At 40.2% G+C, this 27,422-nt stretch overlaps 1 protein-coding gene across 2 annotated transcripts in view; it reads right to left on the bottom strand.

The window, feature by feature from the left end:
- Positions 1–27,422, bottom strand: part of plce1 (phospholipase C, epsilon 1) — a 366,594-nt gene that overhangs the window by 60,148 nt on the left and 279,024 nt on the right. For both annotated transcript variants that reach the window (XM_072557765.1, XM_072557766.1), the window contains exons 8-20: positions 24,155–24,836; positions 20,071–20,253; positions 19,865–19,982; positions 13,233–13,392; positions 11,015–11,137; positions 10,673–10,809; positions 8,451–8,683; positions 5,743–5,804; positions 5,065–5,230; positions 4,696–4,803; positions 4,476–4,592; positions 4,234–4,392; positions 897–1,026 (exon numbers count right to left, since the gene is read on the bottom strand). In XM_072557765.1, coding sequence (XP_072413866.1) covers positions 897–1,026; positions 4,234–4,392; positions 4,476–4,592; positions 4,696–4,803; positions 5,065–5,230; positions 5,743–5,804; positions 8,451–8,683; positions 10,673–10,809; positions 11,015–11,137; positions 13,233–13,392; positions 19,865–19,982; positions 20,071–20,253; positions 24,155–24,836 — 2,378 coding nt within the window. The remainder of the gene's footprint in view (positions 1–896; positions 1,027–4,233; positions 4,393–4,475; positions 4,593–4,695; positions 4,804–5,064; positions 5,231–5,742; positions 5,805–8,450; positions 8,684–10,672; positions 10,810–11,014; positions 11,138–13,232; positions 13,393–19,864; positions 19,983–20,070; positions 20,254–24,154; positions 24,837–27,422) is intronic.

The following is a 27,422-nucleotide window of genomic DNA, read 5'->3' as shown; positions in this document are numbered from 1 at the left end:
TCAAAAGAAAATTGGATGAGCACTAGAGGGAAATATAAATGTGGAGCAAGACAGAAATAGAACAGGGAATGGACTAACTGGGTTGCTTTTGAGAGCTGCATCAATTTGATGGGTTAGATGATCTTTTCTGTGCTATTGTAATTCAACACCAGTGGCCAGGCCCTAAGTTCTGCAATTCTTTCCCTAAGCCTCCCTGACTCTCCATCCCCAATTAAAACTACCAAACAAAGCTGGTTCCCTTACAGTCACGTGTCTTTATAATGCCTGTGGTGTCAATTTCTGTCTGAATTCAACTCAGTGAAGCAACAATGCCAATTTCCTCCATTAACAACCCAGATTGAAACTAGTTGTTGGTGTCAATTAGGGTGAAAAAGTAAAGAGCACTCCCTTATTTAAATGCTCATTCCCTCTTTGACTGACTCAACTGCCAATCTCTCCCAGAAAGCAGAGTGCATGAGATTCTGACTAACCAACTTTCACGAGGGGATGATTCATCCATGGTCCTAACTGGCCTCTGACAGGACAGCTGAGATTGGGAATTTCCATGTGGACACAAGTGAGCATTTGTTTCCTAGAACAGAACGTCACCTTGTGATTGGACAGTTTGCTGTGCGTGGTGAGACACAACTCCACCTTATTCAGCTGACACTCATATTCACTCTGCACTGGGATCTTTACAAAGTAAAACAATGCTCCCGCTTTGCTTTATCTAGTCAGTATTTTTAACGATCAACTGCTGGGACATCAGTCTAAAAACATACCGATACAATGCACATTCTTGCAAAGAACGTGAATCTGAAAACAGAACATGAGGCTGAGAGAGTGCTTCTGTTTTAAACAAAGGTGTGGTTTCAAATCAAGAATAAAAAAAAGATCAGACACAATATGTTTTCTACCATCAGAGAGAGACTCATAGTCGTAGTCGTAGTCATCGTCTTCATCATCTTCCTCGTCATTGTTTGGGCTACCTAGACCAGTCGGGTTGCCGTTGCTGGCCTGTGCCTGTAGGTTGGCCAGCTGGTGAGCCTGTGAGATATAACACAGTACATGTCAGTACAGCAACCTCAGCACAGCGACTGATAAACCAATAAGCCATGCAGAAAATGCCAGGCAATAAAAACATGGAACCTTCTCACCCAGTCAAGCCCTCGAGCAGCGATCACTTGAAAAATTCAGGACTGAGACTACCAGACCTTCACTGGTAGTCCTTCATATTAAGCATTAGGCGTAGGTTTGTAAAAGACAGACCATGCTTCAAGAATCAAGCGGAGTTTTCTGACAAGTAAACTGGGAATGCTTTGTAAAATCTTCAAAGTCTGGGGCGGCACGGTGGCTCAGTGGTTAGCACTGCTGCCTCACAGCATCAGGGTCCCAGGTTCAATTCCAGCCTTGGGCGACCGACTGTGTGGAGTTTGCACCTTCTCCCAGTGTCTGCATGGGTTTCCTCCGGGTGCTCCGGTTTCCTCCCACAGTCCAAAGATGTGCAGGCCAGGTGAATTGGCCATGCTAAATTGCCCATTGTGTTAGGTGCATTACTCAGAGGGAAATGGATCCGGATGGATTCCACTTCGGAGGGTCGGTGTGGACTGGTTGGGCCGATTCTACACTGTACAATCTAATCTGTCATGACTCTGGGAATAGTAAGGCCTGATTTCCAGCACATTGTCCCAGTGAGGTATCTGATCAAAACACACTTGAGGGGCTATCCCAGAATGGACTCAGGGATGATGGAATTTAACAATAAGATTAGGTTGGAGAAGCTGGGGTTGTCATTTTTGCAGCAAAGGCGGTTGACGGGAGATTCATAGAGATGCATGTGATTGTAACAGACTTTGGCAAATTAAACAGAAGAAAAAGGCTGTTCCCATTAGCTGGGACACAGATTTAAGGTGTTCAAATAGAAATACAAGGGGATATAAGGAAGAGTACGATGAGTGGGAATGGCCTACAATTTGTAGCATGGGAGGGCTGTGATCATCTGAGCAAAGAAATTTCTCCTCAGCAACTGACCTCTTGTGCTGTCGCTGTGCTGCCTCTGTGTTCAAGATTCCTGATCCAGGGAAAATAAGCTCACTGTGTCTGCCCTGTGAAACACCTTCAGAACTTAGCATGTTTTAACGAGATTATCTCTGATGTTTCTAAACTTTAGAGAATATAGGCTGAATTTACTCATACTCTCAACACAGGACAACTCTCTCATACAGTAATCAGTGCAATGACCCTTTACTGCCTCTAATCCAAATACATTCTTGCTCAGTTATGGAGACCAAAATTGTGTTTTAGACATGGTCTCACCAAAGCTATATACAAATTATAACAAGCTTTCTTTTTCTTGTTCTCCAATTCCTTTACAATAAAAGCCAAATTGACATAGGCCTTCCTAATCATTTGTATGCTAATGTCCAACTTTCCTTGTACAACCTCCCTAAATACCAACACTTAGAAGCACCACACTTTTAATAAAAGTCTGCTTTTTATTTTAAAATCCAAAATGAACAACCTCACACTTCTCCACATTATATTCCAGCTGCCACCTAGTTGTCCACCCAGTTGTCCTGGTTGTAACTTGCCCATTTCTCTGAGAAGAATCTTTGTGTCTGCCTTTCAGTTTACATTCCCAATTAGTTTTATATCATCAGTAAATTTTGATATATTACTCTTGGTCTCTTGGTCGAAGTCATGAATATAGACTGTAAATAGCTGAGGCCCCAGTTTAAGCACTTACTGCGCTTCACAGCTACAGCTTGCCAACCTGAAAATGACATGTTTAATTGTTTCCTGATTATTAATCCATATTCTAACATATTGTGCGAAACCTTCTGTCTTTAGTTTATATACTAACCTTTCATGTGGCACCTTTCACATGCCTTTTGGAAATTCAAGTACATGGCAAATACAGGTACCCCCTTATCCAACTACATCCTCAAAAATCTGAACCATTTTGTCAAACACAAGATCATGTTTATTCTGACTGAACATACAATATTTTTTAAAGTGCGTTGGTGATATGAACATTCATATGACATCCGAATTAGGAGCAGGCACTTGGCCCTGGAGTCTGCTTCACCATTTAATTACATCAAAGCTGATCTGAGTACTCCACATTCCCACTCATCCCCGATAACCTTCCAGCTTCTTACTTATCAAGAATCTACTTGCCTCAGTCTTAAAAATATTCAAAAGCTTAGTTTTTCCACTGTCTTTTCAGGAAAAGAATTCCAAAGACAACTTTATTACATTGTTGTGTAAAATGGGTAATCGTTTATTTTTTAAAAACTGGATTCCCCCACAAGAGGAAACACCCTTCCCACATCTACCTTGCAAGACTCCTTTTAATCTTATTTATTCCAATTAAGTTATCTCTTACTCTTTGAAATCCTACAAATAAAAACCTAAACTGTCCAATCTTTCCTCATAAGACAACCCGCCCATTTCAGGTAATAGTCAAGTAAACCTTTTCTGAATTGCTTCCAAAGCATTAAATAAGGAAACCAATACTGTGCACAGTCCTCCAGATATGGTCTCAGCAATGTCCCATGTAACTGAAGCAGTTAATTTTCTATCCTTTGTAGTACTTTACCCCTCTACACAATGAGACAGACTGCACTGGATTGCCTGGATACAGAGTATGGATGAAAATCAATGCAAGAAGCTTTGTAGGCTTGATCTTTTGTCCATTTCAGCAAATGGATCAAAAATGATGTGCAATCGCTCCAATCTGATTTTCCTGGGTTTTGTTGTACCCTAGGGATTCAATAGATTCAACTGGAGGTGCCACCCACTGGGATAATAAAAATTATTTTGGGTGGTTATACCCCAAAGTCTAGTCTGGTTGGTAGTACTGCTCAAGATGTGGAGTAGCCGGTGTTGGACTGGGGGTGGATAAAGTTAAAAAATCGCACAGCACCAGGTGGTAGTCCAACATGTTTATTTGGAAGCACTAGCTTTCTGAGTACTGCCAAGGAGAAGTGCTCTGAAAAATAGGGCTTCCAAATAAATCTGCTGGACTATAACCTGGTGTTGTGTGACTTTTAACTACTGCTCAAGGCAACTCTCTATCCAGTGACCTCCTTGTATGGTCAACCTATCGGTATTTTCATGGCTTCATCTGGATTTTCAGAATGTTAGCTGACATTGAGAAGTATAAAAGGCACCAATGTAATTATATTTCCGGACCAGCAAGTCTTATGAATTATGATTACAACCCAGCAGAAAAGTCTGAACAAAGCTTACCTTTTGTTTAAGTATATCTACTGGAGTCTGATGGGCCTTCAGCTTCTTGTTCTTGAGAAGGATTTTGCCTCGGAGTTGCCACACGGATGGAAGCATTGGATTATCCGCAAAGTCACTCTCAAACAGAAATTTTGTCACCAGTTTGTCTCCAAAGACATTCTAAAAAGTAGATGGATCTTTTGTTAGAGCTCGCCCAGCAGTTATCAAACCCAGTACTGAGAACAAACAGTTGTAATACTTACCTTAACAATTTCGGCCATCTTCCGCTGCTGAGGCAATGAACAGTGATTCTCTATCGATAAAATTACTGGCATCTCAGAGTTTACAAATGCACTGCGATTGATTGATTCAATGACATCCTACGAGGGGAAAATATAAAGTTTGAATGGCCATTAAACCAGCACTTATTGATATCTCTTCATTTATATCACACAAGACCAAGGAAACTAAACTGAACTGCACCTTAAATGGGATCTTTGTAGTGAGTGTGTGACCGTGATAGATGATTGGCATACCATCATCTCCATCCCAACAGTCCAGCTCCACACTCCGGCATCCCTGCAACAGCACCTGGAAAGAGCAAACAGGCACCAAATCACTGGAGAAGGAATGGAACTACAACAAAGTACATACAACTGAGAGAGAAAGAGTAGGTCAAAGAGGGAGAAGGAAAGGGAGGAAGAGATAGAGGGAGAAGGTACAAGGAACAAACAGAACCAGAGATGGATTACCAGGCAGACAAACAGAAACAGAGAAAGAGAAGGGGACAGAGCAAAAACCAGCTGGGAACAGCTGTAGATATGCAAGAGAAGGAAGTTAAGGATCTGATACCTGGCTATAAAGTTCCACTGAGGACTCTCCTTTAAGTTGATGCCCTGTGAGGTAAGTGTTATGAGAGGATTCAATGTAATAATATGAAAGTGGGTACTGTAAATCCTCGACATTAACTTGGGATTCATCGTTCTTTGAAGCAGCGTTTTCTTTGTCCATTAGAAACCTGAAAGTAGTATTTGTAAAAGATGTATAAAATGCAGTGTAGATAACTGTCGCTCTGTAATTATTAGAAACACAATCAACTTGTTTTCAAGAGTCACTACTTCCCTTGCTTCTCTTGCTCTATTACATTCCATCAAGCTCCATTCTACTTCATGTGTCATTCTCTGTCCTAAATAAAGAGCCATGAACATTGGACCAGTTTAAAATATGAATTATTAGTTGACATCATCCCAAGCCAAAATACTGTCTGCCCCTGCGTGGGACAGCCATGACCCCCAAGAATCTGAAAAGGAAAGCGCTTGATAGCTGTGTGTGGTCATTTTGATTTCAGTTCAACATTTTGTCCATGTACAGACAGGAGTGGAGCCTTCGAGATGAAATAAAGCAAGCAGAGTGAGAAGGTGATTGGTAAATATGAACGAAGCACTTGTTAGTGCACCAAAAGGACTGGGTCATCTATGTGTGGGTGTGATAGCCTTTTCTGAAACAGCAATTTAAAGAGACATGCATTACCTTGCAAAGCCCTCAAATGACATCAATCCTTGTTGGCGCATGTTAATTGATGGCTCAAATTTCTGAAAGAGAATGAACATTTTTTTTTCCAAATGAAAAATGAAGCACTATTTACTTGATACAAGTCTGTGGAATTCACCCTGTGTGGAGGGGTTCTTATAAATGTTCTTGTCAGTTATGATAAGTTCCCTCCAATGATATTAATTGAGCTTGAATTCTGATTTAGAATTTAGCAGATAACAATGTGACAAACAGTCCCCAGTCTCAACATATTCCCAACAGGACAAATACAAATGAGAGAAATTCATGAAACAAGATGTTTGAATTTCAAAGGGCTGATTGTCATAGCTAAACATCACACGACATAAACCTGTTGGACTATAACCTGGTATCATGTGATTTTTAACTCTGTCCACCACAGTCCAACACTGGCATCTCCACATCATGATTGTCATAGTTTAGGGGTTTCCAAAAATGCCGCAGGTTATTGTTTAAACAACTCAAGTGTAACACAACATTCTCCTTCTTGTGGGATTTGGTAAGCAGGGTGCAAGTATCTTCTCAAACTCCTGAGCCCCTATCATGGCTCCTTCAAGTAGTTATGGGCAATTTTCACCCAATTCTTAAAGAGTAAAATCTGCAAAACAAAAAACTGTGTAATATGTGTTTATCAATCGAATTCAAATCGGATTGGCATAATGATTGGCTGGATAGAAAATGGATGACATTCACTGTTGGACTTCTGTCATCACCTTGACAACGTGGTGAGGGTAATTCTGAAGAGTTACATTAGATTCCAAGCATTGGATATTGCCAAAAGGAGAAACTAGAAGAAGACTTCCATTTAGCAGCCCTGCAAACACCTGATTTTTTAATGGGGGACAAGGAGTAAGAGAGATATATCACCCAACAGGAGACGAACACAAAGTGACATTAGATTCTACAGGAGATTAACAATCATTAGTGGAATAATCAGTACATTTACATTCACGGGAGTCTAGATACACACCTTACACCTGTCAGTATTATCAGTGTAACCAATAAAGTGGCAAATATCCAGTTCAGATGAGCACCTCTGTTTGACTCATCTTGCCAAAGGTATCTTTCAGAATAACAAAGTAGGATAAGGGCATTCAGCTTTTCAAAACTTACTCTACCACTCAGTGAGATCATTGCTAATCTTCTACACCATCTCCAACTCTCCACTTTTCCAGAGATCCCGTAATTTCCCTGGTATTCCAAAATCTATCAACCTTTTATTTCAATTCATTCATGGGATATAGGCATCACTGGCTGGACCTGCATTTATTTATCATCTGTTATTAAGGACAAACAACAGTACAGCACAGGAACAGGCCCTTCGGCCCACCAAGACTGAGCTGACACATGACACCTTTCTTAAAAGGTTTTGCCCCTATACGGCTCGTATCCTTCCGTTCCCCGCCTAGTCATATATCCACCAAGATACCTGTTAAATGTTGCGATTGTATCTGCTTCCACCAGCTCTGCTGGCAGTGTATTCCAGTCACTTTCCACCCTCTATGTAAAAAAAACTTTCCTCTCACATTTTCTTTAAACTTTACCCCGTTTTACCTCAAACCCAAGTCCCTTAGTAACTGACATTTCTATCCTGCGTAATAGACTCCAAGTACCCATTCTATCCATGCCTCTCATAATTTTGAGAAGGTCTATCAAGTCACCCTTATCCTTTGATATTCAAGTGAATACAAATCATCTGATCTCTCCTCATAACTAATAACCCTCCAAACCAGATAACATAACAAAGCATTTCTGTACCCAGTCCAAAGTCTTCACATCTTTCTGCTAGTATGGTGACCAGAACGGGATGCAATATTCTAAATGAAAGTTCTATACAGCTGTCTGTCACCCTTAAGAAGGTAATGTGTGTCACACTGTGGCAGTCTATGGGTAAAGTATAGGAAAGACGTTCCAGGATTTTGACCCCCATGATAGTGAAGGAGCACTGACATCACTCCATATCAGGATAGTGTGTGACTTGGAGAGGAACTTACAGGTTGAATATACTTAACAATTGAACAACCACAGCTCTCTGGGTTAAGAATTCCAAATCTTCACAACCTTATGAGCAAAGACATTTCTCCTCAACATAAAAAAAAACTCTCCCATCAACCTATTAAGATCCTTAAGAATTTAATACAACTTAATGAGATCATCTTTCATTTATCTAAACTTCAGGGAAAGTAGGCCCAGTCCACTCACCACCTCCTCATACAACAATGCCCTTCTACCCCGTTTCAGGGATCAATTTTATAAAACTTCATTGCTTTTTCAGAAGGTATATCCTTCTCTTTTTGAAGAAACTTACTCACACGGTGAATAGTTCGGATCTGGAAATGTAGAGCCTTGAAGTATGGTTCAATTAGGCATTGAAAGATTATTTAAATAGAAACAAAGCACAGGGCTGTGGGGTAAGGGAGGGAGGATAGCACTAACTCTTGACACACTTCCAGAAAGCCATTGCAGATTGAAGAGTCAAATAGCCTTCTTCTGCACAGCAGTGATTCCTCCCAAAGGTTAGAAGACCAAAGCTGTGCACAGCATTCCAGGCACAGTCTCACCTAGCTCTAGAAATCTGCAGTGACATTTGTTTTCTCATATAACACCAATTGGTATGAAACAAAGGCAAATACACCATTTGGTTTCCTAGAACAATAAATCTCTCTAACCTGGATAATGCTGAGGATTTCATCATATGTGTGGTTCTCCCCTTGACAGTTCACCAAGAAGTCATTTAGTTGTAGGATCCCCATTCCGCTCTCTCCCAGGGATGCAATTTCCACTCGATTAGTGACTATGCTGGTTGCAGCAATGTAATCAGAAATCTGTCTCTGATTGTCTGATATTTGCTGTCGGCTTTTTATAAACAGACCAAGATCAGAAACGTTTCTCGTCAAAAGGTCTAGACAAGCAAGAGAAAAAAAATAACCTTTTCATTACTCTTTCAATGTGGCTCACAAAAAATACAGAATAAATTACTTTTTAGTTAAGAATCCAAACGCTAAATAGAATCAATGTTTGTTAATTTCTCCAACCTTTCTTCCTCAAGGTAAAAATAAATTCACCCCAATTAACCTGATAAATATTATTTTTCTAATTACTGTTCCAAATGACTGAGAAGGATATAGGTCTCAGTAGAAATGAGTTTAAAATAAGTGCTACAGAATAATTATTGGCAGGCATGTTATTACACAACCATTTATCTATTCGTACTACATTGTTCTTTCGACCCTAAGGACTGATATTTTTAAAATGAATTGATGTAATCTCTCTTAAAGACCAGAGGAACTAACTCAGTGTTATTGGGTTAAGCACTTGCATACATTAACCACTAAGTTGCTGTACCATTTAGAATTGTAGGGGTGGCTCAGTGGTTAGCACTGATGCCTCACAGCTCCAGGAACCCAGTTTCGATTCCAGCCTGTCTGTGTGGAGTTTGCATATTCTCTCTGTGTCTGCGTGGGTTTCCTCCCACAGTCTGAAGATGCACAGGTTAGGTGAATTTGCCATGCTAAATTGCCCATAGTGTTCAGGGATGTGCAAGTTAGGTGCATTAGTCAGGGCAAATGTCAAAAATAAAGTAATAGGGTAGGAGGAATAAGTCTAGATGGGATACATTTCGGAGGGATGGTGTGGACTTGTTGGATCTAATAGCTTGTTTCCACACCAACCTATGGGACTCTATAATTCTGTGAGTCGGCTGGACGAAAGTAAACACTCGGTTGGGCAAAGTAAATGAGTAGGCTAGCAGGTGGGTCAGTGGATGAGTCTGCTGCAGGTAGTCAGATCAGGTCTTGGGGTTTTGTGGGGCCTCAGGGGTTAGTGTGGACTGGGGGAGAGATACTCAGGTTGGGTGAGGGGCAAATTGATCAGGACTCAGATGTCAGGGATAATAAAGAATGTAAGCAGAAGATCAATAAGTTGACAAGGGATTCAGTCTGACGGATTCCCCGTTACCGAGGAATTAGATGCTAATCTGTCCAATATTTCCAGAGTAACAAGTGGCTGTCTCTCTGTCACTTCCATGGACTGGAACAGAGACACACATATACAAAGTCAACTCTCTATTTATGTGCAATTGATTGAAAAGATATGGGGCTTGTTAAATAGGGTTATAGAGTAATACAGCCTGGAAACAGGCTGTTCGGCCTAAACTGGTCCATGCTGACTATGCTGCCCAATTCCAATTGCTCGCATTTGGTCCATATCCTTCTAAACCCTTCCCATGAATTACTTTTCTGAAAAGGATTGCCACTGAACTATCCCATCAGAACCCATGCTGGAAGAATAATAGCTTTTTAAAAAACAGGTCAGTGTTTGGAAAGGAGGAAGATAAAAGGCCCTGGGGAAAGAACAGGAGAACAGAACTCCTTCACACTAGGCCAGAGGTGCTGACATCAACTGTTGTCTGCCTGGTGAGATCAGCCAGCTATAGCTCAGGCTTTAGGTCCTCATGACTCACCAGTGCACTGCAGGCTGCACTTAGCCTCCAAGGGCTGAACACCAAAAGGGAGCCTGGCCTATTAGTTCGAAAGGAATAGGCAGACTATTTTCCCAGAGACAGTGTCTGCTGAACAGTGAAACTTGTTTTTATGGTTCCCAATGACAATAGGGCCTAATATACAATAAATCTCCTTGGAGGTGAAGTGTTTAGCAAACCTTATACAAGGATAAGAGCTGGAAGACCTACAACATTTTTTGTAACAACAATATTAGATGCACATGATACACTGATGTGGAATTTAACTCATTATTCACTGCCTTTATAAACAAACAAAGATTCTGAACACTTCATCCATGAAGCTTGTGGCCCTTGAACATTGCAAATTCCAACATGCTGTGTAATCGCATTAATTAACTTATCAAAATAACATTGCTAGTGATCACTGACCTAGGTCAGGCTGCAGCCCAATGATCTTGTCATCTATCGTTAGGTTTGTGTATACTGGAGTGGATTCCAAGCCAGAACGGTTACATGATACAGAGTAAATGTCAAAGAGATCCTTCAAGTCCTTCCGACTTCGCACACTAATTCCACAAACAGAAACAGTGAGTGCTCCTGACCTGCATACACTGAGCATGAATTAACAATCCACTCAGAGAAGGATATTTTTCAAACAGCTGGATTTTAAACCCAGTTTTAATGTCGATTTACTCACATTTATCACCTTCTGACCAAAATAAGGAAGGCAAAAATATTTCAGTCTTAGCAGTACACAGAGATCACATTTACCTGAATGATTTGAAAAGTTCAACAAACTCAATGAAGCTCATGTTGCTGTCAGATACCATGAAATCCTGAAATCCTTTCAGTCCTCCTTTTACACGGCCATGCCAACTATTACTCCCTCTGGTGCTATAAAGGGTCCAAATAAACACCATTACATAACAAACTTAGAACAACCAAGACAACAGAAAATGGACAGGGATCATCTCCAGAATAAAATTCTATTATTTAGACTCTATGCAGCACATTCACCTCAAAGCATGCCAGTAGTGTAAAATATACCTTCAGCTAATTATTATAAAGCCATGTTGAACAGGACCTTAAAGAATTCATTTCAGTAAAGTCATCTGTAAAGGAGAACAATTAAGATTTCACTTCTGTGAATGGAATTTTGTGAAATGTTAATTGTTAAAATTTTGCAGCTAATGCCACAGGGTCATTTGTTAAAACCACAAAATTTTAATGGCCTGCTCATCATTATCCCATTGTGATACATTCCCCATGGCAGAGAGGATGGGTTTGCAGGCCCAGGGTTTTTCCACTATACGTGAAGGATGCTAAAAATAGGATAGCGCAAAGATATTTAACACCCATTTCAATACATGTTGGTCGGTGTAACCAGGCAGCTCAGAATTAGAGCTAGCCAGCAACATTGCTTATGGATTGCCCCCATTGCAGAGTTATTCATTCCTCATTCAGGCAGTAGATCTTTTGAAAAGCAGAAATGACTGTTTTTTTGACACTCCATTTCTGTAGTATGGTATTGTTTTCTGTACATTTTATGCAATGATTTACTGAAGTCTACCTTGTCTCTGTATCCACCCAAATGAATAGTCCTACAGAGATAAACAGTAACCATGATTTGGCACTGTCAGTGTTCCATTTGAAAGACAACATGAGGTTTGCTTTTCTTTCAAGGTTTTCTTCATATCGGTGTTATGAAGTACAGAGGCAGCAAGATGGGAAGAGAGCAGAGAACAAAAGTGAAGGCCTGGTTACAGGACGGAAGCCAGGAGAGACCAAATGACAAAAGAAATGATTTGTATGTGCTCAAAAACCTATTGCATTTCCATATGTTCCAATTTCAATTCAGTTCATTGCAATTTCATAATTCTGTTTCTCTCTCCACAGATCCTGCCTGAACTGCTATTCCCAGCATGTGTTTTAATGAAATTTTAAATTACCTGCAATATTTTGTTTTTCTTTAAAAAAAGTTTAATTTTCTGTTGAATTATTCTGGAGTTGATGTGAGATTTAAAAAGTAAGTTCAAAGCAAATAAAGTCCAAAATCAGATAGATCTTTGCTCTTGTCAAACTAGGCTTGTCCAACAGTTCCCCTCAATATACAGGAGCTCCCTGCATTATGGCAGCTCGACACTCCACTGTAGCTTTCAGCTGTTTTGACGAAGCTACTAGCTTGATGATAATAATTATGATGACCTTCCATATAGTCCTAATAAGCACAGATATCAGAACAGAACTCTGGATATATTAATAACCATGTTACCACATGCCAAGTCATTGTGACTTCTCAAATATAATGACATTTTGTTTAACATAAAATTAAATACAGATGACCTTAAGATTTGTTTGTGCCTGACATAGAACTTTATGCAGTCCTTATCCATTATCAGACATTAATATCATTAAGCTATCAAGGATCGTAACACAGAAGGAATCCATCAGACTAATCAGGTCTTCCTTTTGCAGCCCTCTATAATATTCAATTTCAAATGTTTATCTAGTTTCCCATTAAAAGATAAAGTCCCTGTCTGCAGACAATTCCCCGTGGCAAAGAATACTCTTCCTTAATACTTCGCAAAATAAAGCAATTTCTCCCAACTTCTCATGATCTTTGTAATGTACCTCAATGACCCTTCATCACTGAAACTCTGAACAAAACAGACAGTGTTTCTTACTCATCCTGTCAAAAACCTTCCACAATTTTCAAAATCTCAGCTGGAATCTTCTCTTAGCCTTGGTTGCCCCCATTTTCAAAATCTCAAGTCACCACTCATAACATGAGCTTCCCTGGTCATTTAACATAGTGAATACGAAGCAAATATTGGCTTTGCAATAAAATGGTTTTCCATTTCTTTGGCTTTCTGTGCATTCTTAAAGTTTTTTTTAACACACAAACCATTGAGCCTATCTTATTACGATGAGTGTCATATTAATGGGGGGATGCAGGGAGAATATCGGCGATGATTTATTTTCCTCTTACCCAGGTTTGGCCTTGCTGACAGTTGACAGGACTGGAGAGGAGGCAGGTCTGACTGGAGTTGATGTTGGAGGGCCCAGCGTGGTGGAACATGGAGTGGTGAGAGAACGAGCTCTTGCAGGGAGCGTGCAAGAGCTGGGAGAACCCATGGTGATGCTCAACTCTAAAAGAAGCATTGAGAAGACAAAAATGTAAAACGGTTTGATTAGAAATACAACACACGTTGTTTTGTAACTCTCATCATTTTTCTCCCCCTCGCTGAGTTTCAACGTCAAGCATTACAAAATGTGGAATTTTTTTGTTGGAAACCCGATAGTGTTTCTTCATGCTCTGAAGCAACCAAATTTAGTGTCTGCTGCCATTAAAAACCACAGCGTGAAGGTGCTGGTGGTGGACTGGGGTGGACAAAGCCAGAAGTCACACAACACCAGTTTATAGTCCAGCAGGTTTATTTGAAATCACAAGCTTTTGGAGCACTGCTCCTTTGCAGATCAAGTCAGAATGAGCAGCTCTCTGAAAGTTGGTGGTTTCAAATAAACCTATTGGCCTATAACCCGGTGTCATTAAAAATGACCATTGGGAATTGCACTCGAGGAAGATGTGTTTCCAGATTGGGAAGAGGTCTTCTCGGGAGCATTTGCTGGGTGGAATGCTCAGCAGTAACTTTCGTGTTTCTCTATGATTTAATTTCAACAGTTTCCTCTTTTCCTACAGAATGACTCCACAATCTACAACAAGCTGCCCATCTAATGATTTACAGGACCCTGAAGGAGCTTTGCAAACAGCTAGCAGTGGTGGTCCACATCCACACCAAGACCGAGGTAGAAGCAGGACCGGGCTCTTCGAATTTAGGGAGCTCAGCAGAAAACTAGCAAGCAGGATATCAGATATGGTTCTCTCAAGATTTTCTCAGTGCCAAGTGAAAGAAATAGGAAAGTAAAAGAGATGTAAGCTTGGCTGATGCAGCAGAAGGGGTTTAGATTCTTGGAACCAACTTTGCACATGTACAAGATGAATGGACTGCAATCAAACAGGGCTTGAACTGACTTCCTCTTGGTGTGTTTTGCTGGTGCTGTTGAGGGGGCTTTAAACCAATTAGGAAATTTTGTGGGAACCCAAAGAGAATATTGAGAAGGAATATCCAGGTAGCCCTAATAATGAGAGAATAAACTACATTTAGGGTAGCAAATAGTAAGGGTCAGGGTAACATGGCAAGTAATAACATCTTAATCAGTTTCTGTGCATGTATATGCATTGGGTGTGTTAAATAAGGTTGATAAGTTCCAGGCAGAGTGGAGAAACCTGGCTCAAGGAAAGGCAGATCTATGTGTATTAACCAGCCCTGGATACAGGGTTTTAAGGAAAGGTAGAACAGGTAGAAAAAGGAGAGTGACGACACTAATTAAGAACAGTATTGCATGCTGCATTAGCGGTCAATTGGGTCAATGGGCCAAGGCGTGGTGGATGGAATTTAATTTCAATAAATGTGAAGTATTGCATTTTGGTAAGGCAAACCAGGGCAGGACTTATACAGTTAAGTGGTATGATCCTGGAGGGGGTTGACACCATATAAAGAGACTTGGGGTGCAGCTGCACAGTTCCTCAAAAATGGAGTTGCAAGTATACAGGGTGTGAAGTAGGCACTTAGCACACTTGTTATCATTGGTCAGAATACTGAGTATAGGAATTGGGATGTCACATTGCACTTCACACAACATGGGTCAGGTCCTCCTTTTAGAACACTGCGTAAAATTCTGATTGCCCTTCCATAGGAAGGATGTTGTTAAATCTGAGCACTTGCAGAAAAGATTTACAAGGATGTTGCTGGGATTGGAGGGCATAAGCTATAGGGAGAGGCTGAATAGGCTGGAGCTTTTTCCCATGGAGCGTCGGAAGCTGAGGAGTGATCTTATAAAATCATAAGGGGCATGGATAGGGTGAATAGCCAAGATCTTTTCCCCAGGGTGGGGGAGTCCACAATTAGAGGGCATAGATTGATGGTGAGAGGGGAATAATTTAAAAAGAACCTGACAGGTAATTTTTTTCACCCAGAGGGTGGTGCGTGTATGGAACGAGTTGACAGAGGAAATGGTGGAACGGGTATAATCACAACATTTAAAAGGGTGGGTACATGAGTAGGAACGGTTTCGAGGGAGAAAGGCCAAATGCTGGCAAATGGGATGAGGTCAGGTTGGAATGTCTGGTTGGCATAAATGAGTTGGACTGAAGGGCCTGTTTCTGTGCTGTACGACTCTATGACAGAAACTCCTTGGCTAGAACTAAGAATCAAAAAAGGTGCAATAACACTGTTCAACATGGTCTATCAGCCACCTGTGGAAATGATATGGAGGAACAGGTTTGTAATGAAATTAGAGAGAGGTGCACAAACTATACAGTTTTTAATTTTAACTATCTGAATACAGACTGAGGCAGCAATAGTGTAAAAGACGGTTAAAGACAAGAGTTCCTCGAGTGTGTTCAGGATAATTTTACTGTATGAATGAGGATTGTTAGACATGGCTCTTGGAAATAAAGTGGACTCAGTAGGTCAGGTATCAGTAGGAGGAGATTTAGTGGGACAAAGAACACTGCATCATAAGATTTGAGACAAGAATAGTAAAGGACAAGTCAGAAAAATTAACCAGTGCAAACCAACTCCATTGGGTAAGAACAGAACTGGCCCAGTTAAATTGGAGTCAAAGATTGGCAGGAGAATGGTTCAATGAGTTATCTCCAAAGGACAGATCATTTAGGCAGAGTCAAGATATATTCTCTCAAAAGGGAAGGTATGGCAAACAAATCCAGGGCTCTCCAAATGACAAAATAGATCTAGATTAAAATAATGAAGGACAGCTGCTCTTATGAAGTTGTCAAGTCGGAAATAGAATTGAAAACCAAGCTGAATATTGAATGTTGAAAGAAGAAAATAACAAAAGCAATGAGGGAGCATGATGGTAGGGAAACTTCTGATACAAATGATTCTTAAGGGATTTCCCTTTAAGACTTCTTAAAGGAAAATCATGTTTAACTAGCTTGGAGTGTTTTAAGGCGGTAACAGAGTGTTGATGAGAGTAATTCTGATGTGGTGTACATGAACTTCCAACAGATATTTATTACAGTGCCACACAATAGATTTGTAGCAACGTTACAGCTCATGGAATAACGTAGATAGTGGCAACATTGAGTTGGCACTGGATGACTAACAGGAACAGTGAATAACAGTGAATGGATGTTTCTCAGTCTGGAGGAAGATTCACATTGCCGCTCCCTAGGGGGTCTGTGTTGGTAACTTTGCTTTTGCTGATGTGTTTTAATGACTTACCCCTTAGTGATCAGGGACATTTTCAAAGTTTGTAGATAATAATATATTTGGAAGCATTGTAAACAATTTTAAATTTTAAAAGGCCATTTACAGATCGTGGAATGGGTGGACAAGTGGCAGATGAATTTTAATGTGGATAAATGTGAAGTGATTGATTCATTTTAGAAGAATGATCAAGGAAAGATGCATAGAATGAAGAGTACAATCTTAGAAGGCACGCAGGAGTAGGAGGATATTAAATATGTGCATAAGTCATTAAAGATGGTAGATTCACTGAGTGTGCAGTTAATAAAGCATACTGTATCCCAAGCTTTACTAAATAGGGGCATAGAGTTCAAGAGCAAGGAGGTGATGTTTAATTTGTATAAGTCACTAATTCAGTTTCAGCTGAAGTAGTGTCTCCTGTTCTGGGTACTGCAATGAAGGTAGAATATGAAACCACTTATTTGCAGAAAAGAAAATCATGGGATTAGTTCTAGGGATAAGAAGCTTTAGACCCGTTAGGACTGTTTTCCCTTGAGAAAAGGAGGTTGAGAGGAGATTTGATAGATTTCACAACCAGGAGGGATCTGGAAAGAGTAAATAGGAAGAAGCTGTTTCTACTCATAAAGCGATTACAAATATCCAAATTAATATACAAACTAGCAGGAGGTGATGGCCACTGGGTCACTCAAGCCTGTTTTACCATTCAATAAGGGTATGACTATTCTGATTATGTCACACTCCCACCTACCTTCATCTCCTTATTTCTGCCTTAAATAGATGACAGCTTATTGTTAAATAGTGACTCCTAGTTCTATATGCTCCCACAAAATGAAACATCTTTTCCATATATACCCTATCAAGACCCCTCAGGATATTATGTTTCAAGCAAGTTCTCTCTTAACCTTAACCTTCTCTCTTAAACTCCAGCCGAGCTGTCCAATCTTTCTTCATAATCAACCTGCCCATATCAGGTTTTAACTTAGTAAATCTTCTCTGAACCAATGCATCTACATCCTTCCTTAAATGAGGAGACTGGTTCAAAGTTTGGGAGAAGACTTGTAGGTGCTCGTTGTTGTGGTTCTGTTCGCCGAGCTGGGAATTTGTGTTGCAAACATTTCGTCCCCTGTCTAGGTGGCATCCTCAGTGCTTGGGAGCCTCCTGTGAAGCACTTAAGTGATGTTTCCTCCGGCATTTATAGTGATTTGTATCTGCCGCTTCCGGTTGTCAGTTCCAGCTGTTTGCTGCAGTGGCCGGTATATTGGGTCCAGGTCGATGTGCTGATTGATTGAATCTGTGGATGAGTGCCATGCCTCTAGGAATTCCCTGGCTGTTCTCTGTTTGGCTTGCCCTATAATGGTAGTGTTGTCCCAGTCGAACTCATGTTGCTTGTCATCTGAGTGTGTGGCTACTAAGGATAGCTGGTCGTGTCATTTCGTGGCTAGATGGTGTTCATGGATGCGGATCGTTAGCTGTCTTCCTGTTTGTCCTATGTAGTGTTTTGTGCAGTCCTTGCATGGGATTTTGTACACTACATTGGTTTTGCTCATGCTGGGTATCGGGTCCTTCGTCCTGGTGAGTTGTTGTCTGAGAGTGGCTGTTGGTTTGTGTGCTGTTAGGGGTCCTAGTGGTCGCAGTAGTCTGGCTGTCAGTTCAGAAATGTTTTTGATGTATAGTAGTGTGGCTAGTCCTTTGGGTTGTGGCATGTCCTCATTCCATTGTCTTTCCCTTAGGCATCTGTTGATGAAATTGCGGGGGTATCTGTTTTTGGCAAATCCGTTGTATAGGTGTTCTTCTTCCTCTTTTTGCAGTTCTGGTGTACTGCAGTGTGTTGTGGCCCTTTTGAACAGTATCTTGATGCAACGTCTTTTGTGTGTGTTGGGGTGGTTGCTTTCGTAGTTTAGGACTTGGTCTGTGTGTGTGGCTTTCCTGTATACCTTTGTGATGAATTCTCCGTTCGGTGTTCTCTGTACCATCACATCTAGGAATGGGAGTTGGTTGTCCTTGACAACCGGAAGCGGCAGATACAAACCACTATAAATGCCGGAGGAAACATCACTGAAGCGCTTCACAGGAGGCTCCCAAGCACTGAGGATATCACCTAGACAGGGGACGAAACGTCTGCAACACAAATTTCCAGCTCTGCGAACAGAACCACAACAATGAGGAGAATAGTATTGTACTCTGTAATTTCAATATATTCTCACCTGTATAACTGAAACAAGTTATCGCTACTTTTGTTACTAGTAAACAACAACATTCTATTAGCTTTCCTAATTGCTTGTACCTGCACATGAACCCTTCGTGATTCATACATCAAGATCCCTCTCTATCTCCAAGCTCTGCAATCTTTCAGTATTTAGATATGCCTTTTGTTCTTTGACAAAAATGGGGAATTTCCCACTTTCTCATGTTATACTCCATTTGTCAGATCTTCCCCACATCCCTTTCTAGTCTCCTTATATGCCTTTCAAAACTTTCCAACCTATCTTTGTGTCATCAAAAAATTTCGCAATCAATTCAATCATCCAATTCATTTATATAAGTTGTAAAGAGCAAAGGACCTCGCACTGATTGCTTGTGGTACATCAGTCACGATATCTTGCGAACCAGAAAATGATCCATCTCTGATTTCTCTGTTCCTATCTGCCGGCCAGCCAATCTTCTACCCGCACCAATATGTTATCACTGACATCATGAAGTTTTACTTGCTATAATGACCTTTCATTTGGCACCTCATATTGAGAAGAAGATTTAAAGTAATTAACAAAAGAAGTACAAGACAAACCAATCAATGTCACAGTCTCAACCATTAAGTGGATTTGGTTGTCAAAGTCCAAGTTCATATTTGATTCAGTCAGAGATGTTAAGACAGTAACATCAAGCTAATAGAAATGGAAACAAAAATACCCAGACTGTGAAAAAAAGAAGCTGGCTGGGAAAGTTGTGGGCATGTTGAAGACAGCAGAAATCTGTCATTTTATTTTAAATGTCTTGTCCAATGATCATTTTGTTAAATGCATTCTGGTGTTAGGAAAAATAAATGTTTTACATTTAAATTATACTGGTTATATCAGTCATATATATTTTCTATGCTTTCAGTAAAAACAAGTACACAACTCAACCTATTGAATTTCAGGCATTATTGAAACTAGTTTAGTCATTTTGCATTCTAGGAAATTATGTACACTACTGTTTTACAGTTTAATGTAGAATTTTTTTAAGTGGAAAAAAGTGGAGGTGCAAATAAAGTCAGTTCGATAATTAGCTTTCTGCTTTCAATCCACCTCAGTGCAACTTACAACAGATATTAACAGTAGAAACTAGTTACCTGATTCTTCTTGTTCATCAAAGTCTACAGGGTCAGAACCACTCCTGGCTCGGGATTCTTTGCAGCTTCGGCTCTTACGTGCACTGGTCTCCTCATCAGTGATGTCCCCACTTTCACCCTGCACAGAACAATGTGTAAGTTTTACTGTCGATCAATCCCCCAGTAGAAACACACAGTTGATGACTTCAAGCAATGCCGTCCCTTACCCTGATCAGCGATTTCTTTATCTTTTTGGCCGTGCTCATTCCCAACGTGTTGTTACGCTGCAGGTTGGATTTTTCAGTGTTTCTGTTCAAAGTTGCTGTGGTCGTGTTTCTCGTGATCCATCGCCTGCCTCCAAAGAGCTCAATAACCTGAGCCAGGGTTGGTCCTTCAAACTTGCCTTCTTCCTATATGTGCAACAATTACATTGAATTTTACTGTGCGAGGACTGGTTATTTGGTCCAATAGGTTTGTACAGGGGTGTATGCTGCTCATCAGACTCATCCTACTTCACTTCACCTGAGCACCAAACCCCTCGAGTTCTTTCCTTCCTCGTGTCCTCATTTAGGTCTCCCTTAAACTTTAATGTTCCCACACTTAGTAGCTCTGCAGGTAAAGACCAAATATGGTTTGGTATCTGGTTTGGTCATGTCCATCTGATCCACCTGACTGTCTTAGGTGGATTGACTGCCACTAATTTTTTTTATTAGTATTAGTCTAAGTTGCCAATAACAAGCCTGGAAAGATGTCCACCTGAAGTCTAACAGGTTTATTCCATACTACTTAATAGCTAGTTATATGACTTCTGAATTACCGGATAGTCTTCTCTAACCTGATGTTTCACAAGAAACTAAGTACACATTACCTTTGGCTACATAGACTTAGCACTTCAGATAGCCACTAAAACATTGCCTAGCTCATCCCAAGAACAGTCCATTATACCCTGTTGGTGGAGTTTCTCGCATGGTGTCAACTAATCCTTTCAGGTACTAACTTCCTTGGTTAGGTCTTTATCCGATGACAGTATGATGTTGTATTGATTTAATCCAAAACTGCATATGAAGTGAAAAAATAAATTAACTATTTTCCAAAAGCTTAGCTCCAAAATCTTCTAGTAGACTCAACTACATGTTCTTTCTATAAATAATTTCTTCTCTCTTCCCATCTTATAGAACTTTAAGTGATTTGCACATTATGTCATCTCATTGTGACATGGATGGAATTTGTAATATCTACTTGAAGAAAAATTGTTATTACAAAAAGTGATCCTGTGCTTAGATTTGATTAGAAGATTGAACATTTTAGATTACGACAGCCATCATAATTATATTCGCTCATGATTGAGTCTGGCTAAGTCATGTTCTGAAGAGGAGTCTAACTGGAATTCAAATGTTAACTGTTTATCTCTTCACAAAGTTGCCAGACTTGCTGAGTTTCTCCAGCATTTTCTGCTTTGTCCTTATTGCACAGTATAATGATTTTATCTGGAAAATTCATACCCCTCCTAAAATATATTAATTCCAGTCTAAGTTTGAGAAAAGATTTTTAACTAAAAATGAAAATTAAGTCAAAAATCCCCCATACAGTTAAATCTCAATCATATGTGCAGTTGAGTTCTGATTGTTTAAGATATTTACTCAAATCTTTGAAGATTACAGCACTACTATGTGGGACCCATTCTCAGATGAGGTAACACAATTGTAATATTGAGCTCTTGTTATAAATACATTGACAATTTGACTTATGGCAACAGTGGAACAGCCACCACAGAATCCTCTGTGATGCACAGAGGACCTTCTGGGGTCTAGGTTCAAATCCAGTCTGAACTGTAAGGAAGAAAGCCTCATTTATAATGCTCAATCCATATATTTCCAAGTGAGATTTAACATTTTATAGATGATCTTTCTCAAGAAATTTGAACAGTTAGTCAGTGTAGTTTCAATCTAGTTCTAAATTTGGGATCTACCATAGCATAGACTGCCATGAATTGAGATTCTTAAAGACCAGCGGATGGCTACTGTAGGGCTAATGATGAAGGGCTTATGCTTGAAATATCGATTCTCCTGCTCCTTGAATGCTGCCTGACTGGCTGTACTTTTCCAGCACCACACTTTTCAACTCTGATCTCCAGCATCTACAGTGCTCACTTTCTCCCTACTGTAGTAGATGACCAAGTATCACACTGATGCTGTAAAGACTGCTAGAATATAGAACATAGAACAATACAGCACAGAACAGGCCCTTCGGCCCACGATGTTGTGCCGAACATTTGTCCTAGCTTAAGCACCTATCCATGTACCTATCCAATTGCCACTTAAAGGTCACCAATGATTCTGACTCTGCCACTCCCATTGGCAGCGCATTCCATGCCCCACCACTCTCTGGGTAAAGAACCTACCCCCTTGAATCTGAAGCTAGTCTCACTAATGATGACCATTACCCTTGTAAGTGATTGTTGATAAAAACCCTAATTTCATGAATGACCTGTCAGGAAGGAAATCTGCCATCTTTACTTGGTCCGGTCTTCATGTGACTCCAGACCCAAGCAACTTGGGTGACTCTTAAATGTCCTGTTAACCATGCCAGGAGGCCACTCAGTTTGAGGGCAACTAGGGATGAGCAACAAATGCCAATGGTGTCCACATCCCATAAAAGAATAAAAAAAAGGGATGAATAATGGCTAACAAAAACTGGACAATAACACATGCACATCTTCAATAATGGCTTAACACAAACTTTATTTATTACACAATATCTTAAATGACTCTCAAGCCATTGCATGCTGCTTCATTTTGAAGAGCTTTTCTTTCATATAACAAGCAACTTTTCATTGTTATATCCTCAAAAATCATTTGCCTTCTCTACACCATGTCTAGGGCGTTAGTATCATTACACTATTTTATCCTGAACATTACTACAAATGTCGCCTGACCAGAACAACACAGTTGATGAGGACTTGAGCTGATTCATGACTCGTTCTCTTTCAACTTTCTCTTTGACAACCTCTGAGTCACATGAGTATTTGTGGTTCCTATCTGGATTGCATTGTGACTGGAACAGATTTAATTTGCTTCTAATCAATACCGAAGAAAAGCTTGTTGTGCTCTCTTTAAAATACTTTTGCAAACACCTCGATGCTCATTGCTCATTCCTAATTGGGCCATTGGAATTAACAACTTGGTATTGGAATTTATTGGAATTCACAATTTAATTAATAATTAATATTTATCCGCCAGGGATATTTACATATTGGAACAGCTCTTCAAGCCTGTTCTATCATTCAATGAGATCATGGCTGATCTGTGGCTTAATTTGGCCCATATCCCTTAATATCTTTGTGTAACAGAAAATTATCTATCGCAGATTTAAGATAACAGCAGAGACAACATCCACTGTCATTTTTGGAAGAGAGTTCCAAACATTCACCACACTTTGAGAGTTTATAAGCAGTAGTATCAACATAGGTCTGCCAGCAGCCCCATTTAATACCTCTCTTAATTTTAACCTAGCTATTTATCCTTTATTCATTTCTCTTAACAAAGGACTAATGAGACTCCATGTTCCATTTAACCACTGACCACTTGTAAAGGAGCTCCTTTCCAGTTCTGAGGAAGGGTCAGTCAACCCGAAGCGTTAACTGATTTCTCTCCATAGATGCTGCCAGAGCTTTTCCAGCAATTTCTGGTTTTGTTCCTTTTCAGTTTGTTCCACTGTGGGTTAAAAATCTAGTGCTGGACTGTTAGAATATCAGTGCTTTACCAGTTTTATATATCATCAAATCCCTCTTTTCCTATCAGTACTTTGAATCTCCACAACGTAACATAAAGAACTTCTAAAAATTCCCAGTAAAGGAACACAAAGGATATTATGAAGAGTTAGACATCACCTTGTTCAGAAGATTACTCTATTTTCTAAATTCATGCACCAGGAAATATTAAACTAGTCCAATGAAAGAATGAGTGTGACTGCAGCTAAACTCAGTATTTGTGATGATGAGAAGTTTACTTCATTTTATACACTTGATGCTGAGACATCATAAATAAATAAATGTGAAAATCTGTTCATAAAAACAGATAGTTTGGCCTTTCCATGGCAAAATCTAGAACTTGTATGTATGAATGCAAGATAACGTTACCAATATTAATGAACAAATTGTATGATATTCTTTCATCAATATAAGGTAAACAGGTTAACACCAACATTTTATGAACATACTAAATAACTGTTCATTTTTGTCACCAATAGGAATGTCTCATTCTGTTTGACATCGATGTAAAGGTTTGACACACATGACACCCATGCACGTACCTGATATAAGCTGATGTACTGCTTCCTCAACCACTGCAGCCTCTGATCAGGGAACTTCCTCATTTTACGCACAGCTGACATTAACTCCTGTAATCCATCGTGCACCATCTTAGCTGTGTACTTGGGAGCCACAAAGTGTAACAAACGGTTATCGGTTGTATGGACCCCATAGAGCAGCGTCACGCAATTGTCCTCTAGTGTCATATGGCAAAGTTTATTCTGAATGCATACAGTATTCAGATCAATTCCTGTATGTCCCATATAGACAGCTTTCACTGCAGACATGTCCAAGAAACCTTCCACCAGTCCATTTAGAGCTATGTGCCCATACGGCTGAAATTTGCTGTTACAGAGGTCCACACTGTTACCCAACACCAGGCTCTTGACCTTCGCACTGGCTGGGCTGGCTGTAGGCGGTTTTGACCAGGTTAGAGTACAGTTGTCAGGCTGCAGTTTGAGAAAACAGCGTGCGGAGAGGTGAGCCTCCTGGTCATAATGTATGACTGTGGCCCCTTGCAGTAGGAACTGATGGATGTCAGCTCTGATGGACAGCACATACCAAGGAATGAGTTCCGTCTCATGACAGAATGCTTTTTGCTGATCCTCTGACCCACTCAGATCCCACTCACTGGACTGCTCAAAGGAATCACTTTCTGAGTCAGACAGATCTCCGACAATGAACCTGCACAATTAAGAAGAGACTTGAGAGTTGTACAGTGACATGTTTCCTCTTATTTCCATCTCACTAGTTCCTGCAGCTGGGAATGGAGTCAATGAACTGCAGACTTTAGGCACAAGCACCACTCCATGTCCTGTTTGCAGGAACCAAGCATACAGAACCAGGGATTATTCCACATTCATTTTTTCTGCAGCATACAGAGGCCACACAGGGTAGTTATTTAATAAACAACACTTGTAATTTCATAATTAGTTTACATAGAGATGCAGTCTAAAAGTGCAATGGCATAATGAAGCAATGTTAAATATTTACTTGAGATCAGTCTAATTTGATTTGTTATTCAAGAAACTATTTTCTCTCAAGTAGTACAGTTGACAGGAAGCCACAATGAGCATCATCACAAGAGATGAGATGACTGTAAAAGTCAATTATTAGCCCTGAGCTACAATACCGTGTACAGTTCTGCCACATTACGGCAAAGGTGTTAATACGTTGGAGAAGGCACAGAAGTGATGAATGGGAATGGACCCAGAGATGAGAAATTTCAGTTACGAGGAAAAATTGATAATGCTAGGACTGTTTTCGTAGAAGAGAAGGCATTTACGAGGAAATCTGATGGAGGTTTTCAAAATCATGAAGGGACTGGATGGAGAAAGTAGGAAACTGTCCCCACATCTAAAAGGATCAAGAACCAGGCAGCCCAGATTTAAAGTGATTTGCAAAAGAAACAATTGCAAGGTGAGAAATTCTTTAACGGTGCGAGTATTTAAGGCATAGAATGTACCATCTGGAAATGTGATGGAGGCAGATTTAATTGAAATGTTGATTTAATTGAAATGGATGATTAGTTGGACAGAAATGGTGTGCAGTGATATGGGGAGAAAAGCTAGAGATTGACATGAGGTAATGATGCTTGTTTAAAAAGCCAGTGAGAACTTGATGGGCCAAGTGGCCTCCTCCTGTGTTGGATCACTTGTGTGATTCTCTGATCTCTCACTCAAAACAATATATAGGTACAAGCAAGCTTCATATTAAATGTCAGCTTCACAACTGTGCAGAATTAGTTGGTTAAGGTTGCCTGACAATATATTCAAACTGGCAAGTGTTAATCAAAACAAAATGTTAAGATAATATTTAATTCAATTTTGGACTAGCTTTTACTCTCACAGTCCACAGAGTAATGTTTTTTTTTCTATAAAATCCTACTGCAGCTCTGCAAATGCATTTGCAGAATTCGGACTCATTTTGGATATGCTAGGCCCAACCTAACACAGGATGTTTCTACTCGGCCTCCCATCCCTTCAAGCAAGGACAACTGGGTAGGCAAACAGGCCAAAACTAGGGATTTCCAACCCCAGGCTGCCACACTCCCAGCTTTAGATGTTAGTGATGGGTTCAGGAGGATAAGTATTCAGAAGAATGAGGTATAATAGCCTCTGGAGATTGTGGCCTTCCCTTTAGAGGTCCAGGTGTCATAAACTTTTGAACACTACTCTTTACTCAGCACTTCACACCACAACCAAATAAATACAGCTAAAATTTCTAAGGGAATTCTCTGGGAGATTGACAAAGAATCTCTGGGTTTGATGTAACTTCCATGGTTTCTTCAGTCAAATACCACTGCCAGTATATGATATGATCTGAGTATTGCTCTATATATTCACTCAGATAACATGTTATCACAAAGACTGGGTTGTTGTTGAGATAGATGTCTTGAAGCTTATTTAGAGCACTAACTATTTACATTATATGGTATAACAGACTTTACTGTGATAAATCTGATTTCTGTGCTTAGTGACATTACTGTACATTACATATATGTAACAGACTGACTGAACACACTACCATGCTTCAATTACACTTGAGAACCTGATTGAAGGTGAGGTGAGTACTTTTCTTCCAGAATGTCACATGTTAAAACATCATGTAACTATCTTTGAGGCAGACTTCTTGTCTAAAATTTGGAATCTATGCATAGCAAAACAGCAAACACCCTTTTTTACCATCTCTCGTGGTTTCTCCCAATCTGATACTGAAGCTACTGATAGAACTTAAGAAATAGGAGCAGGAATAGACAATTTAGCCCCTTGAACCTGCACAAGAGAGCAGTAAGATCATAGCTGGCCTGATTACATGCCTGAACTCCACCTTCCTATCAGTTCCTCACTTGGCAGCCAGCGATAGTTGGATTTCGGGAGGGAGGAGGCTGCCAATCAGGACCCAGTCAATGGTTCCCTGCACTGACTTGAAGACAGACTGTGAAGGGGGAGGACAAAATAATGGGCCTTCCCTGCTCTGGATTTTCTTCTTTTCTCTCCAGGAAGTCCTATCACCAATTACCAGTTCAGGGGACATTTTCCATGAAACTCAACAATGGTCCCATCTGAAAGTTGGGAATCAAAATGACGGTGGGGCAGGAGTGTGATGTAAATGGGGAAGTTACAGATTCCACTGATATTTTAATTCCCTCTTTCCCTCCTTCCCCACTTTCATCAGGTGTAGTTTGGGTTCAACCAGCCCTCAGGTATGGAAACATCACAAAATCAAATGCCATGGCAAGAAGTCAAAGGAGCCTGAACAATGCCACTT

Source organism: Chiloscyllium punctatum, chromosome 38 (genome assembly GCF_047496795.1).
Source record: "Chiloscyllium punctatum isolate Juve2018m chromosome 38, sChiPun1.3, whole genome shotgun sequence".
Classification (NCBI taxonomy): Eukaryota; Metazoa; Chordata; class Chondrichthyes; order Orectolobiformes; family Hemiscylliidae; genus Chiloscyllium; species Chiloscyllium punctatum.
Note: the sequence above shows the minus strand (reverse complement) of the source record. Positions and strands in the feature narration are given on the sequence as shown.